Source organism: Primulina eburnea, chromosome 2, assembly GCF_022965805.1.
Source record: "Primulina eburnea isolate SZY01 chromosome 2, ASM2296580v1, whole genome shotgun sequence".
Classification (NCBI taxonomy): domain Eukaryota; kingdom Viridiplantae; phylum Streptophyta; class Magnoliopsida; order Lamiales; family Gesneriaceae; genus Primulina; species Primulina eburnea.
The window spans coordinates 4,553,808-4,566,004 of record NC_133102.1 but is presented as its reverse complement, the minus strand read 5'-3'; the positions used below and the strand labels follow the sequence as shown (position 1 = coordinate 4,566,004).

At 35.4% G+C, this 12,197-nt stretch overlaps 2 protein-coding genes across 6 annotated transcripts; one reads left to right on the top strand and one right to left on the bottom strand.

Annotated features, from left to right (window-relative positions):
• The first annotated feature begins 840 nt into the window (after nucleotides 1-840).
• On the top strand, nucleotides 841-10,026 carry LOC140821892 (uncharacterized). Of its 5 annotated transcripts, XM_073182598.1 has the most exons (10): nucleotides 841-1,081; nucleotides 1,194-1,233; nucleotides 1,404-1,501; nucleotides 2,104-2,213; nucleotides 2,282-2,518; nucleotides 2,615-2,760; nucleotides 2,988-3,024; nucleotides 3,098-3,200; nucleotides 3,700-3,958; nucleotides 6,950-10,026. In XM_073182598.1, the coding sequence occupies exons 2-9, from the start codon at nucleotides 1,208-1,210 to the stop codon at nucleotides 3,813-3,815; spliced, it is 873 nt and encodes a 290-aa protein (XP_073038699.1). In that variant the 5' UTR covers nucleotides 841-1,081; nucleotides 1,194-1,207; the 3' UTR covers nucleotides 3,816-3,958; nucleotides 6,950-10,026. The 5 variants fall into 5 exon arrangements, with proteins under 5 accessions (XP_073038699.1, XP_073038682.1, XP_073038676.1 ...); XM_073182581.1 differs by having other exon boundaries at nucleotides 2,306-2,760; XM_073182590.1 differs by having other exon boundaries at nucleotides 842-1,081; nucleotides 2,315-2,760.
• LOC140821923 (auxin-repressed 12.5 kDa protein-like) lies at nucleotides 9,861-10,874 on the bottom strand. Its single transcript, XM_073182608.1, has 3 exons — nucleotides 10,612-10,874; nucleotides 10,284-10,509; nucleotides 9,861-10,119 (listed from the first exon to the last, which is right to left on the bottom strand). The coding sequence occupies exons 1-3, from the start codon at nucleotides 10,718-10,720 to the stop codon at nucleotides 10,083-10,085; spliced, it is 372 nt and encodes a 123-aa protein (XP_073038709.1). The 5' UTR covers nucleotides 10,721-10,874; the 3' UTR covers nucleotides 9,861-10,082.
• Between the last annotated feature and the right edge of the window lie 1,323 nt (nucleotides 10,875-12,197).

Genomic DNA, 12,197 nt, shown 5'->3' with positions numbered 1-12,197 from the left:
CTCTCTCACAAAATACGACCCGTGAGACGGTCTTACACAATTTTTTGCCCAATTTCTATTGAAACTACGACATGTACAACCTCTGATCCGTTAATTCTCGGAGCTTGCTCGATTCGACTATTATGTGTTATACTGTTATGGTATCATTTTTGCCCAATTTCTATTGAAACAATAGTTCGACTGTTATGTGTTATATTGTTCATAGTTGGACCACCCGTTATGCTCATAGTTGGCCACTTGTATATTTCATGTTCCAAATGTTTATTTCTGGCACGAGGGAATGTGTTGATTGTCTCACATTGATTGAATAAAATATCTGAAAGTTGTATATATATGAACAATCTTCTAGAATAGTTTTTGATATTGAGTTATATCCAAGTAACAATGTTAACAGAAGATGTGAAATGAAGGGAGAACAAATTTCAATTGATGGACATGCACCGTGTGGGTACAAATGAGGTAAGATGTGAAATACTAGGTGGTCTGGATCAACCGAACTACCAAGAGTTATGTTTGGGTGTGGGCACTGCCCCCACACCCAGGATCGAACCTTCTTAGCAAAGATACAACTTGGTTTTTTTACACACTTGGCAATGCATAGTCCTTGGTTGGTAAATGTGAGGGGGTGCACCACGTCGGTGCAAGTGGGTCGAGATGTTAAGCCTCGATCGATACATACCAGTTACCACACTTACGAGCGTCCAAAAGAACTATTGGGGTGTGATGGCTGACACTCGAACCTAATTTATTTATTTGAATTTTTATAGAAATAAGAAGGAAAAAATTTGCAACAGAAATCAATTTGCACAGTCATAAAGCAGCAGCAATTTCAAACCATAGCCATTGTTTTTATGTGTGTAAATTGGGGGATGATTTTTACGGTAAAAAATTTGTACTTTGTTGGGGTGGTTAAGTTTAATTAATGAGTGGGGAGAGGTGTAAGTTGGTTCCCCAGTTTTATTTTGCATGGCAACTTCCTTCGCGCAAGCACCGCCAGAGTGTCGCCTCCGTGCCCTCGCCCACTACCTTTTCCTCGCTCTCTGAGCTACATCGCTTCGATTGCTGCTGAATAATCCAACAGGTTTTTATTTTAGTTCCGATTCTTGCTCCCATTTTTTCCCTTTTTCAGGAATCAAGAGTTTCTCATTTTCATTTCGTTTTTTTTATTTTATTTTGCCGTTGTTTTTGTGAAGTTTGGATTTGTGTCATGGAGGAATGGGATGCTCAGAAGATGTGAGTTTTGTTCATGTTTCAAATTTCGTTACTTCGTCTTCAAGAAATTCTTGCTTTTCTGGAGCTTTTTTCTTTTTTTAAAAAAAAAAAAATTTATATTTTATATTTATATTTTTTTATGGATTTAGGGCTCGTGGATGTTTATTCTTGTTTAATTTTGGATTTTGTAGGCTTGACAAATACGTTCATGATTACATGATCAGGAATAACATGCATGATGCTGCTAATATCTTTGCCGAAGAGGCAAATATCTGTCTCAGGCCTGTTGGTATATACAACCTTTTTTGGCCCACCAATTCTACTATTTCTTTAAATTCTACATTAGAAATTTTCGTTTTTCATTAACATATGATATGTCTACTCTATTTGTGCGAGAAGATTTCATTCTGCAGCATTCTTCATTTATTGATTCTTTTTTTTGGGAAGTTTCTTGATTGACGTGTGGACTTTTATGAATTTTTCTTTTGTTGTTGATGACTTAACGATTAGATTCAATTGTAGAATATTTTCCTTGGAAAAATTGAAATTATCGAGAATGATTAGGACTCGCTAATTTTTCTGATGCATTTCGAGTCATTTTCAGTGAATGCTGCCATGTGGTTTCTGATAATGGATTTCACTTGTGCAAAATAAGTGATGAGGACTATTGCTAATATTTTCTAGCAAAATTTGCTTAATGGCATATTTCGGAGTTATTTTAAATTGATTCTTCCATTCGATTTCTGATCACCGTTTCAAAATTCTTTCAACGAATAGTGCTTCGAAAACTAATGTATTGAGGTGTATAGCTGTAACTTATTTCACGATTTGTTTCCTGAGTTAATGGCATTGAATACTTACTAAACCTTCAATTTTTCTTGGTTTTTTTAGCTATCAATTCAGAGGAAGGATTTCTGGCGGAATGGTGGTCCTTATTTTGGGATGTATACTCTGACATACTTTCAAAGCATCCTTCGACAACAGAGGGATGTGCATCCAAGGTTTTAACAAATAGACTTCGTAAAATTCAGTGTATCTATTGTTTTATGCTTACCCGATTGTGCTTCAGGAATCCATTCCAGTTAATTACCAGGCTACTCAGAATGCAGGAAATTGCTCGCAAAAAATTCTTCTGGAAATGGAAAGGCCAGATATGAATGATATGTCTCAGAATATCAGTGCGGCAATGGGAATGCTAGGAATTCCTAATCAGCCACAAACCGTCCATTTAACAGCATTGCCAAGTCCAGATATGGAGAATCTTCACCAAAGTACTCCTCCAATGACAATGCCAAGGCCAGATATGGTGAATTTTCCGCAAAGTGCTCTTCCAATAACAATGCAGAGGCCAGAATTGAACCCATACTGTTTAGGATCACCTTTTTTGGACTTTGACATACAGAAAGGGGACTTTTTAACGAACTTGGTAGCTGCAAGTATACATGAGCAAGAGCATCTTATGTTTCCTGAAAGGGGCCTGGATTTTAATTCACAGCTTCTCAATGTTGATCAATTAGCTCGAATGCTTCCATCTTCTAGCAAGTACAGGTCATTTTTTAGTTTAACACCTGCCCCCGGATTTTTATGTTCTTTTGTCAATGAACTAGGACCATGCTATTGATTTATTTGGAGTTGATCTTTATACTTCTTTTTCATCTCTGTTTACACTGGCTTGTTCTTGGTTTTTCTGCCTGGAAGTCAAGGTAATCTTTTATTTGACATCCGGCAGTAGCAGTATGCTGATATCTTCCTGACTCTGCCATCCTATGCTGCAGCTATCCGCTGGAGATGGTTCCTCAGAAGCCTTTTGGAGTATGTTCTACATATATGCAATCATTGATGTCAGATTGTAGAAACAAAAATGAGTATGGTACTTGTCTTGCAGAATGGTGGATTTGTCACAAATTTTCCCGGATCTATCGCTGCACAGCCAATACATCACGGAGAATCAAATCTTATACGACCTAAAGCTGAACCTTCTGATTCCGGTTTGTTTATTACTGATCCTGTGTTCCTCCTGTATATTTCCTAATGGCCAGTATATTGATTTTTATTTCCATTCATGGGTATTATATGGTTGTTTATTTTATTTTTATGTTTAAAGCCTTTCATACTTTTGACTCGCGCGAAACTTATGGGCAGATTCTTGAAGCACAAGTAAACATTTTAGAAGTCCTGAAGCAGTCTGGAATTTATATGGTGCCTTTCTTAAAAATAAAAAATCAACTTTTGGGGAACTGTTTACATGTTGCCTTTAAAAATGTTGCAAATAAAGGAATTTGCTTATAGCCTCATGGTTGTAATATAATACTTGTGATTCTTGAGAAGAATGTCAAAGTTAAATGGAATAAACATTGCATTTTTTATGGTAAGGGTGTGCCACAAACATTTTACAGCTATTGATACTTTTTACATGTTTGTCACACATTATTATCGCACTATGATTGCTCTAGGAAACTGATATAGTTTTCTTCTAATATGGATTAGAATTTGTCGGTCAATGCGTGACAAAAGGCCATTGCTGCTGCCTGGAACTGGACTCTTCAACAAGTTCTAACTCTGCAAGTTCTGATCCATCTCCTGAATTCAAAAACCTATTCTGAAACGTGAAACTTAATGAGTGGCCAATATTCTCTCGAGCATCATGTGAAGGAACATCTTTTGATGTAGAGAAAGCTTGCAGTCTTTACATGGAGAAGTACTTTGTCTGTCGTGTAGTGGTGTGCGAAAAAATAAATTGACATCAGTAAGAATCAACAATTTCTGACTCATCTTTTAGCCGAAACTTCGTGATTTCATTTACGTTTTTAGTGCTAAAAATAATTGCATCATATATTTTTCTGGAATTCTACTAAGTTATCTTATAATTAAAGTAAAGTGGGGCTTGGATTTATTGTTCAAAAGCTGAAACGTGCCCAGTTAGGATAAGTGCAGTGCATTTATAGTAACAAGGGAAAAAGAGAACAATTACATGTTACAGTAATTTGTTCACGAACTTGGGCATCTAGAAGAATGGTAATATTTTGACACAGAAACACACGTGCAGTGCATAGTTCATTGATCGAATGCAAATATGTGGCTGTATTTCCGGATTGACTTGGAGCATTTAGCGACCATAAAAATCAAGACATTCATAGCATTTGAACATGGTAACCATAATTTAATTGTTAGCTGACTTTTATGCCTGTATCACTTATCGTGATATTAATTGTATGTTCCCCGTTATGTCAATTAGTGATATACTAATAGGAACGACAACATTAAGATATTAGATTTCCATGCAAGTGTCATGATAGATTTCAATAGCTGCTAATGCAAAGTTAACAAGAGAATATGAAGTGTTGGGTATGAAAGAGGAAAACGTCAACCGAGTCAATATGCAGAAAGATTTCATATGACTAAGTAAATGTCTTACTCATCTTCGACAAGGTAGGAAAACCAGGTTTAGTTCAACCTAACCTGAGGTCATTTATCCACTGGGTAGATTCAATGGCAACCATTATCTCAAATTTTTTTTTATCTATTTGGGGTCAAGCATAGACGCCACATATTTGGACTAGTGATGATACCCTCGCGATAGGATCTCATTGACGGGATACCGGTGACAAGTTGCATAGAAATTTGATCTTAACATTATTAAGCATTAATTGTGCCTAATACACAATAATGTCGGAAAAACATTGCAAAAACATAACATAAAGATCCAAAACTAATAATTATCAACTTGATAGCAATTGTATGAATTAAATATTTAGAAGGTAAGGCAACGCCCATTTGCAATGAAATATAAAATGTGACTAGATTTTGCAACCTTAAATTTAGACTGAGTTGTAACTACCATATTAAACGCTATGACTTAATAGCAATTGTATAATTTAAATATTTAAAAGGTGAGGCAACACCCATTTGCAAATATAGGCCATCACAAAATCTGTTTTTAAAATATGACCTTCATTTGACAAAAACACGTAATGCAACTCATTTTATAATGTTATTTTAACGTACGTATGTCATTTTTTTAGAAAGTTTTTTTCGTACCAGGTTATTTGCCCAAATAACCTGCAACACAAGCACCACATTATGCAGTCACCAGTGTTCTAAATGGCGGTCTAGGCGGTAGGCGGCCCTCGATCGGACCGCATGCATGAGACCGGTGTTTTAGGCAACCCAAGGTATACGGCGTTGGGGAGGCGGGTCGAGGCGGCGAGTAGTCGGACAATCAAGATTTTTAAGTTGTAGTCAATAATTTTAAAAACCTAGTCCACAATTTTAAAAACTTAGTGCAAAGACATCCCCATTAGAGAACTTGACGAAGATTTAGATACATCGGAGGAGGAGAAGAAGAAGAAGATGTTGGTTTTGAGTCCGATGATGATAGGATCGTGGATGTAATAGATGGTGCATATGTAGATGATTTGGAAGATTAGTTATGTTTAGTCTACTACTTGTTCTAATGAATAATTGATTGAAAGTTTGAAATTTAAATTTAGTGTTTTGGTAATAGTGATTATATTACTTTTTTAGCATAATAGCATTAATATGATGATAAATATTTATTAATTGTATATTATTTAGATGATATTATATTGTATGAAGCTTCTTTGTGCTTAAACATTATTTAATTGCACATTTTACATAAAAAATAATGACTATTTGTGATTATATTGCATGATTATGTATAAAAAATTACTTTAAAAAATTCGACCGCCTGGGCACCGCCTAGGCTGCCGAGGCCGCCACCGCCTCCCGCCATTTACAACCTTGGCAGTCACAAAGTACGGAAGAGCGATTACTACTCACGCTAACAAAATAACCCTTATACCCACTCAATTGCTTCATAATCAACTAGAATTAAACTTATTACCTTAGCTCTATAATCATTTTAGGATCTAGTACTTGATACAGGACAAATGTGGCACCTCAAATTTATTAAAACATAAAATGGTTGTAAAAATTGAGGAAATTATGGTCAATGAACTCACTGTGTGTTTTGTTCTTGTAAACGTTAAATTTCGATTGTTGAGTTAAATAGGCTACCATACCATACATGATAATAATGAAAATTCCTGCTCATGTAGACTCAACTTGAAGGTTTTGGAGGAGATGAGAATTCGAAACAAACGGATTATAATTATATTGCCACATATTATTAGCAAAAACCCATGTTCTTGGAAATAAAAGTCGAAAAAAGGAAAAAAAAAAATACTAGCACATGTAGAATTGTTAACTTTAGTCCCTTGCTTTAAGGTGTTCTGAACTTTGCTTTATATGAATCATAGCAGCGTCAAATATTTATCCAAAAGTGAAAAAAATCATTTGATATTTCAAACTTGTGTCAGGACAAATTGGTATCACCTTTTGTCCGATTTTTTTTTTTTCAAAATAGGTCAATAGTTAGCCTTATGCTTTACATTGGAAAATAAATGATGCTAGCGAGAGGCGTGTGACCAAAGTGAAACGTCCTCTAAAATGTGGAAAAAGAACTGCAACTTTCGTTATCTGGTCTTTTCAAACATGAACATGAACATGAACATGAACACTTGTCATGTCTAAGAGTTCATGCATGGGAATAGTCAGTCATTCATCGTATGTACGTATGCTTGCAAGCAATTAATAATTAAATATTTAGATTCCATTTATGCTTTCCCTGACTGCTTTAGATTTTCTCTGTATTCATTTTGTGGCAAAAGATTAATTGGTTACATCTGCTTAGCTACTTTTATCTGTATTGTTTCAGTTCCAGAGAGGAAATAATGCATAATGGGGAAACTTCTGGGTAAGAATTATGAGTCCTCTTTCGCAAATGAGAAGTTTCAGATTGCATTTGCTATTCTTTTGGCGTTTCGCCATGATATTCATTTTAAGGCGTATTTCAGCAGGAAGGCAAGTTCTACCATTTAATTCTTTAATTCAGTCTACAGCTTCTGTCATTGCAGGGATATATTACACGAGAGAAAAATGATAATTGTAAACCAATTAAATAGTTTGAAATATTTAATTGACAATTTGTTCTGATATTTGAACTATATTAATCCTTTGAAACTCTTGATTGTTTGAGTAAAAAGTACGTCAATGTTTTCTTGGACAATATTGCATAGTCAGAGCACTTTTTGTCATGGCCCTGAGGTGCTAGAGCACACACGGATGCCCATACAGACATGCATGTATTGTTGTCAGATTACCGCAATTTCTCAAGGTCATTTACATTTAATCACAGAGATTTAATTCACAGCTACTATGCACAATCGTGCTAAGAAGAATGTGTGCTGATATGTGATGTAGTCAACATGCTGAACTTTTTCAAAAAAAATTCAAACGTTCACCCGTGATTTTGTTATATCCTCTTAAAGCTCGCCCAATTGGCTGCTATTTATGCTGTAATCTGAAAATTTTGTATGCTTTCTACTTTCCTATTGAGCAAAGATAAGTCGGAGATCTTATGATTGACAAAATTTTATTGGGCATCGTAAAATGTAAATGTTCATTGGTCATCATGTGGTAGACCCTAGGCTCCTCGCATTTGACATGATTCTTTTTCCTATTTTTTTAACCGAGATTCCAATTCATAAGTTCTTTCTTATTAATATTCTTCTACCAGTAGACTGGCTAGATAAGTCTCAAGGCATATTAATTGATACTGTAAGTATGTTAAAGGAAATTGCTTTTCAATATTGTTGGACCTGCTGGACACATGATGTCACATATTGGTTCTCTACTCTTGTGAGAGTAATGATGAGATCAGATTGCGGTGTGCCACCCAATCTTCTTGCGCTCTCACTTTTATGGTCATTTCGGAACTTTCTGAACTTCTGTGGTAGAGTGTGAGAAATGAGCAAATTTTCCTGTTTGCTGTTATGTTGGTCTGTTGTATTTTTCTTATGTTCCATTATACTTTGTCAAAGTTGTTTCGTCCTTGTTTTTATTATCTCTGCGGTTCTTGCACCATTATGGAGTATTTCCTCAAGTTTTTAATTGATAGACACAGAGAAGAGATGCACCATCGTCTATCTGTCTGAGGTAGACTGAATGCCTCATGTATTAAGATGCTAACTTATTCTTGGATTTGTAAATTATCCAGTTTTTCACGATCAAATTCCCAAGGACATGCCAATCATTTATGCTCAATGTTGTCGGATTTAAGTGGGAAGTAACTTGCTTCTCTTAGTGAAACCAGTATATGCATTTGGTCAAACTTCATGGTGGAATATACGTGCATGAGTTGCACTCTTGTGTTCTCATACATTTGCTTCTAGCACGTTCCATCTCATGCATTCTCTAGAATAGGTTGTTGATTCTGTAGAAAATGCAGGAATAATACTTTTTATTGTTTATAAAAGAGAAAATTACAGACTCTTTATAGATATAACACAGCCTATGCATAAGGAAGAAAAACATAAATAGGCAATGTAATTATACAACCATGCAATCCCTATAATTACAAATATCATCTCCTATAAATCTGGAATGTGATTTGACTTGATTTCATCGTGATTTTCAACACTCTCCCTCAAGCTTGTAGGAAGATGTCGTTCGTGGCCAGCTTGCTTGCCAACTTATCAAACTGCTTCTTTGGTAGATCTTTTGTAAGAATATCTGCTACTTGTTAAGATGTGTGAATATATGGCATGATGATGAGTCCATTTTTTATTTTTTCCTTGATAAAATGTTTGTAGACTTCAAACATGCTTAGTTTTATCACGGAGGACCTGGTTGTGTGCAATTTTCAATTGCGGCTTTGTTATCACAAAATTACTTCATGGGCAACGGAATAGCTCTTCGAAGAACTGTTTGATCCATAAAAATTCACAAATACCATTTACGACTGCTCTAAACTCCGTTCAGCGCTACTTCTAGCCACCATTTTTTTTACTACTCCCAAGTTACAAGATTTCCCCCAACAAACTTACAATATCCCGAAGTTGATTTTCTCTCTGTCACAATCCTTGCCCGATCTACATCAGTAAACACTTCAACTTGGATATGTTCCCTATTTTCACACATGATTCTTTCTCCATTAGGTGAGTACATGAATTGACTTACCAATACTCACCGCACCTCCCAACTAAGCGTTGGTACCTTTCTTTGTCAATTATTTCTTCGAGATTCACAGGCTAAAAACTTCACATTTGGTTCTATGTGGTTTTCTGCTGGTTTACTTACAATCGAATAGGCCCGTTTCCCCAACAAATCAAGAACGTACTTTCTTTGAGAGACAAAAATACCTCTCTTGGATCTTACCCACTAATTATTATTAGTGGGTAAGTTTGTGGAAAGTCATTTCTATATAATCATGCATGTTTTATAGTGAAGTATAGATCGGAACCCCTTTAGTCTAAAACAATTAATAAGATGTAGATTAATTCATTTAACCAAAACATTAATCCCCACGAAATCATGCTATTCATAAACAAACTTGATCGAGCAGATGATACTATATTGTTAAACTTGAACAACTTATACTAGCGTATTTCAATATTAAACCAAAGTTTTTTTTTTTTTTTGCTATGTCTTTTACTGATTTTTTCACTAATTTATCTTAAAATTCAAATTATCTCAATAAATCTTATTTAATAAATATCATATAGTAATACACTAAAATTTTCAAACAAGGAAAACTAAGTATTTAATAATTGAATGGATATGCATAATGAGGAATTGAAAGCGAGATATTCCCACTTGGACTTGATAGAATCATACAATAAGGCAAACCGGTTGATCTGGACCGTCCACATTACACTTGACAAGAGGATAGCAACCCATTATTATAATTACATGACAAAACCGAAGTGAGATGAAATTCCACACACACACACACACAGACAGTATGTACGACATGACCATCCATCTTGATTCTTGCCTGCTCGAGTAATTTAACGATATTTGTTCTTTGAGTCACCACTGTAAAGCCTGAAACAATTATTTCATGCATGATATGATATGATTAGATCAGATCATCGAATTATGGATAAATTTCTATTCATTTAAATATTAATATTAGTTATGATTTGGATTTTTTTTAGAATCTCCTTTATTTTGAAAATGGAGTAGGAGCTCGAATTTCACTCAGTTACCAGTCGTAGACAGTAGGGGAGTTGGGCTGCGGCCTGTCAAAGTAATCAGCGCCGACAGTCTTGGTGGCAAGATTGCTTCCGGGGTGGAAGACACTCCTCCACACGTTATCCCTTCGCGCCGCCGTCGGGGACGGAGCAGTCGGCGTTCCTGGTGTCACCGGCGTCACAGGGCTGGCTGGCATCGACATAGATCTTGCATACTTGCTGCTGCCTTCTCCTCCACCATCTGAATAATCACCAAAAAAATCAACAGCAGCACGTCACATCCATACCGTGCACTGCATGGATACAAAACACAGAAAGAAAGTCGGCTACGGGCCGGGATTACCTTTGGTGTTCAAGGGCTTAGTGGTGAAGACTTTCTTGAGATGTTTCAGGCCACGTTCGGGCTGAGGCCCGGCTACGACGTCGTCCCAGAGGTGATCGAGTAACACCATCTTTCTCTGCTCTTCTCAGTGACTATGGAGTTAGCTGTTTGCTATATAGAAAGATCGATTTGTTGCTGAAATATCTCCGAAAGTATTCAAAATAAATAATAAAAAAATTTGATTTTGATATATCCAAGTCGTGAATTTCTTTTTCCAGTACATAAATGAATGGAGAAGTTAAACTTGAACTTGAGGATTCTGGAGTGGACGATTGAAAAGAGAAGTGGAAGTAGAGGAAGTTGGTGCGGATAAGGATGAAGACTAAGTACCTGCCCTAGGGTGTCTCTATAAATCGTGTTGGTTTCTTATTGGATTTGTTATTTTCTTTATCGTACACATTTAAGGAAATTTTGACCCATCGGCTCAGTTATTGAGAACCATTTTCATTTTTTAAAATTGTTATATAGTTTATGATTAGGTACAAATCTAATTGTGGGATTTATCCGGACAACTCAAAATAGAAATATTGTGTAGTTGTATGTCTTGGAGTTATATGCTTCAAGAATAAGTTCGATAGGTATAACAATGTCACGTATCATATGTAAAAAAGTAAAGGTATTCTTGGAAATGTTAAAATATTGGGGAGTTAAAACAAAGAATTGAAGTGATAGAAAGTAATGATAAAATAGAGAATGGAAGTAAGGAGATGTTGAAAGTTTGCTTTTATTGAGAAGCATTTTCATTTTTAAAAAACTAAAAATTATTATTATTTTATTTTCCAATATTATTTAAGTAATCTTTTGATTTGTTTGAACTATTATATTACATGAATAAATAATGGGAAATATATTTTATGGCTGGTTAATCGATAAATGTGTTACAATCAAAACAAATGACTTGTATTTTTCTCCAGCGTAATGTGTCAAATGATTATAGTCGCTGACCATATTTTGGTATTGCGTAAACCTCATATTCCGAACCAGTCACTTCAATGCATTTGAATGATTGTCTTATGTATCTCAAATGAGTCGGTTTTTGACGTGTATACAACTACAACACACAAGCTTCTGTTCAACTTACAACTACATCAAGATCGTCATTTTGTGACCCTTGAGGAGTTAGAAAAACAAGTAATGATCATTGGATAGAAGCTACAACAGTAGCTTAGATCGTGAAGATTAATGATATACAACCATAACTAGAAAATATCTGCTCGACTAGTGGCAAAACCTGATAGAAAATTTAGGATGAGAGTAGTTCAAATAACTCATCGTGTGAAGACATTCTTGCTTACCCCGGAAATACAAAGGTCCCAAACATTATTATTATAATTAAAAAAGAGAAGAAAGACAACTATATTCTTTAATTCAATTTTTTTATAAAGTGGAGAATCAGGCACGAGGTCATTTTTCTTGCTGACAGTTTTCTCGGTTCCAGAAGGAAAAAATCTTGACTTGTTACAAGTGTCGCATAATACACCAGAGAAATTTCCATGGAGTGCCCTATATATATCAACTGAATGGCATTTGACCGGAGGGGAAGTATA